This window comes from Vidua macroura, chromosome 6, assembly GCF_024509145.1.
Source record: "Vidua macroura isolate BioBank_ID:100142 chromosome 6, ASM2450914v1, whole genome shotgun sequence".
NCBI classification, from domain to species: domain Eukaryota; kingdom Metazoa; phylum Chordata; class Aves; order Passeriformes; family Viduidae; genus Vidua; species Vidua macroura.
Window position 1 is genome coordinate 14,904,728 of NC_071576.1, and position 4,002 is coordinate 14,908,729.

Here is a 4,002-nt window from a genome sequence, read left to right on the forward strand (position 1 = left end):
ACCGCCCCGAGCGCCCTGGGCACCCGCGGGATGCTCCTCTCCGGGCCGGAGGCAGAGCGGGCCGTGCCCCCGCTGCCGGCCTCCCCTCAGGCCTGGCTGTCCCGGGGACCCCGAGCCCGGCTCGCCCGGAGCCCCGCTCCCCGCCGGCGCTGCACAGGCCACCGGAGGGATGCTGTCGCGCATTGCTGCAGAGCCGCTGAGGACGTGGAGGAGCATCCCGATGGCGGCATTAAGCAGGCGCTGCTCTGCATGCAGCGTGACCAGCTGCACTCAGGGAATTACTGACCAAAAAGCCCCAACAAACCGAAACTCTCTCTCCAAGCCCACCCACAAACAAACAAAAAATAAAGAAAACTCTCAAAACATCAACAGAAAAAAAAATCCTAAATCTAACCAAAAAACCCGCCGAACCCTCTGTCAAATAGTTTCACTTTCCATCAAATTTGAAAAACTTGCAAGAAGTTCAGGTCCAAATGCCAAAGGCGTAAAGAAATGGTTAGGTAGATAAATTGAAGTAAAAACCGATGCAGCTAATTAATCACACTGCGATGTATCAATAAAGCGAGAATTTAGTTTTGGCATTCTTTTTTTTTTTTTTTTTTTTTTTTTTAACGCTTATACAAGTCTTTCGCTATAAATACGTTTCAGATCATTCTCAGGTGCGGTTTTAAATCCTGGAATATCGAGGAAAGGAAGGCTAAAGATAAAGTGCGAGTAAGCGCTAACGAGGATATTCTTTGTTGAGGAAAAATAATGTGCTCCTCGTAAACGGACTCTAATGGCTTGTTTTCATTTCATGCGTACAATTTCCTACCTTCTTTGATGGAGAGTTGATGGGGTAAATAGTCTAATCTTATTCAGTTCACCTCCTGTGGATTCCCAGGGACAGTCGTGACAGACGAAGTATTCTGCAAATCACAAGAGCCAGCTACCAGGAGAGCCAAACCTCTTAATAGGAAGAGTTTTAAGGATTTAAAATTTCTCCATTTAAAAATTCACGGAACATGCAAAATATAAAGTTCTCTGCATCATTGCAACTTTATGGGCTTTGTTTTCTAAGCTAGATAATTGAAGATTAAAAAGAAAAGAAATAGGCACCAAGATAGATCAGAAGCAAATCGGAATACCTACCCCATGCGGGGATTTGAGATGGCATTGGTCTTTAATGTTTGCGTCTCTTGGCTTGTTTTAAAAATAAAAAGTGATACCTGTCTGAATCTGTTAAAAAAGGAAGAAAAGAAAAGGAAAACGGAGAGAGAGAAGTTTACAATATTCATGTGTCCTTGTTCCGCCAGGTGACCTAGGAAAATAATAATAATAAAAAAAAAAAAAAGTTCAGTTACTCAGTGAAGACGTTGTTGCTTCACTGCATAAACCTAAAATCAGAGAAACACATACTCTTCAATGCCCGTTCAGTCCTCCGAGCAAGATTCAAATCCTGCTACAGAAACACTTGGAGTGGGGGGGGGGGGGGCGTTGCATGTTTATGTGGCAGTTTATTTTTTTTTAAAGTGCTTCTTAAGCAGTTCGAAGCATAAATAATGAATCTGAGCCTTAGACAGAGGAAATCGCACCCACTAATGTGAACTAACACGACCAAAGTAGGCGCATAATAGACAAGACTAGGAGCTGCTAACCACTTCTACACAATGGCATTAATAAGATTAACCTGGGCAATTAGCCGGTGCAGCAGAGATCAAGCTAAATCTGAGACCTTTCTAAAAAGCCCACTAATGGAAAGGATTACGTTAATTTCATTAATTCTCAATACACAGACTCCGGCTGCTTTCACTCCTTTGTGTAACCCCCACCTCTTCCCCACCAAAAAAAGGGGAGAAAAAAAAAATCAAATCTGGTTTTGTTTGTCATCTGCATATTACCAGGAACTAAATCCAGGATGACGTCGCCTGGGTATAAAAAAGGGAAGAGGTTCAGATGGATTATACTCCGAGCAGCCCTCTGGGTTGAGATCAGTAAACAGGCGAGAGTTGAGGGGGGAAAGTTCCAGGGGTGGATCCTGCGCACACGCACACACACCGCACACGCGCGCACAGACACACACGCACACTCTGCCCGCAAGCTGCCCTCGGAAAAGGCTCTTTTCTTTTCGCTCCGATCCCTTTTTAAAATTTATCCGAAAAGTTTCGATTTCGTGTCCTTCCAGCCTCTTCCCCCCCCCTCCCCAGCCACCACCTACCCTCCCTCCCGCCCTCCTCCCTCCCTCCCCCGGCCGGTCCCCGCCGCCCTGCCCCGCACGGTTTGGGGCATGCCTGTGAGCATGTTCAGCATCGACAATATCCTGGCGGCCAGACCTCGCTGCAAGGACTCGGTGCTGCTGCCCCCGAGCGCCGCGCCCGTCGTCTTCCCCAGCCTCCACGGGGACTCGCTCTACGGCAGCGCCTCCGACTACAGCGGATTTTACTCGCGGGCGGTGGCTCCCGCCTCCGCGCTGCCGCCGGCCGTCACTGGATCTCGGCTCGGCTACAACAACTACTACTACGGGCAGCTGCATGTGCCGGCGTCCCCCGTGGGCCCTTCGTGCTGCGGGGCCGTGCCGCCCCTGGGCGCCCAGCAGTGCTCCTGCGTCCCCCCCGCAGGTAAGGCGGCCCCGCGTGGGACGGGGCGGTCGGGCCCCCTTTGTTCCCGCAGCCACGGGGCCGGAGCGGGTGGCGGGGAGCTGGAGGCCCGCAGGAGAGCGGGTGGACGGCGGGAGGGGACATTTTCGGGACGGGACGGGACAGGAGTGGGGGGAAGCAGCGATCTCACGCAAAGCCTATCGTCGACTCGTCTATCTGTCCGTAGGTTACGAGGGCACTGGGTCAGTCCTGATGTCCCCTGTTCCCCATCAGATGTTGCCCTACATGAACGTGGGCACTTTGTCCCGGACGGAGCTGCAGTTACTGAACCAGCTGCACTGCAGGCGAAAAAGACGGCACCGGACTATCTTCACTGACGAGCAGCTGGAAGCGCTGGAAAACCTCTTCCAGGAAACGAAATACCCAGATGTGGGCACGAGGGAACAGCTGGCCAGAAGGGTGCACTTAAGAGAGGAAAAAGTGGAGGTACTTTGCTTTCTTTTTCCTTCTTCAACCCTCTCCCATTCGCACTCAAACGCGCCCGAACCGGATGTATCGCGGCGCGGCTCCAGCCCGGCTCTGCCAGCGGAGGGAGAGCGGCCGCTTTGCAGGGGCAGAGGGAAAGTTTTTTATTATTTCCAAGTGCCCTTCCTTGGGACGGCCGGCTGAGCCTGTCACAGGGCTGCGAGGGATTGTCGACAGGCGGCTGTGCCTCCTGAAGGCGCCCGGCCGGTCCCACCCGAGCGGCTGCTTTCCCCTCCTCCCTCCGTCCGTCCGTCCGAGTGCGGCGCCGCACACCGGCCCCAGCAGGGCTCCTACGGGGCTGAGGTCAACTGCGGGTTTGCATGGTTTTATTTTTATTTTTCCCTCTAATAAATTAATTTCTTAACGTAACAGGTTTGGTTCAAAAACCGCCGGGCGAAGTGGAGGAGGCAAAAGCGATCGTCTTCGGAGGAATCAGAAAACGCACAAAAATGGAATAAAGCGTCTAAAACGTCACCGGAGAAGAGACAAGAGGACGGGAAAAGTGACTTGGACTCTGACAGCTGATACTTCTAAGTGGGGGGGACATTTCCCGTGGACTGTCGGATACGCTCCAGAGGATGCTACTAATCTTGCACAAGATCTGCCTGGTTGGAGGGGGAAAATATCTGTATATAATGTACAATGCCCCGAGCTAATTCCGTGTAAATAAAATGTGTTGCGGAGGTGTTGCACAGGTAGACGGCGGCGCGTTTGTTCACTCTGCGCCGCGGGGAGAGGGAGCGGAGAGGGACAAGGGAGCAGGGAGCGATGGTGCCCAGCTCCCCGGGGAGCAGGGCCGGCCTTGCCGGCGCAGTTCCGTGTTCCGCGGTGCGGTATCACAGGGTGAAAGCCGGCGGAGGGCCCCGCTGGCAGGCGGGCCCCGCTGGCCGCAGGCCGTGGA

The 4,002-nt window shown here is 52.8% G+C and overlaps 1 protein-coding gene and 1 long non-coding RNA gene across 2 annotated transcripts in view; one reads left to right on the forward strand and one right to left on the reverse strand.

The window, feature by feature from the left end:
* Positions 1 to 1,189, reverse strand: part of LOC128808339 (uncharacterized) — a 1,540-nt gene extending 351 nt beyond the window's left edge. The window contains exons 1-2 of the long non-coding RNA XR_008437444.1: positions 1,132 to 1,189; positions 815 to 908 (exon numbers count right to left, since the gene is read on the reverse strand). This is a non-coding gene — a long non-coding RNA (uncharacterized LOC128808339). The remainder of the gene's footprint in view (positions 1 to 814; positions 909 to 1,131) is intronic.
* Positions 1,190 to 1,897: 708 nt separating this feature from the next.
* On the forward strand, positions 1,898 to 3,790 carry GSC (goosecoid homeobox). Its single transcript, XM_053980893.1, has 3 exons — positions 1,898 to 2,597; positions 2,803 to 3,062; positions 3,474 to 3,790. Exons 1-3 carry the CDS (start codon positions 1,898 to 1,900, stop codon positions 3,624 to 3,626), a joined length of 1,113 nt encoding a protein of 370 aa, XP_053836868.1. The 3' UTR covers positions 3,627 to 3,790.
* The last annotated feature ends 212 nt before the right edge of the window (positions 3,791 to 4,002 follow it).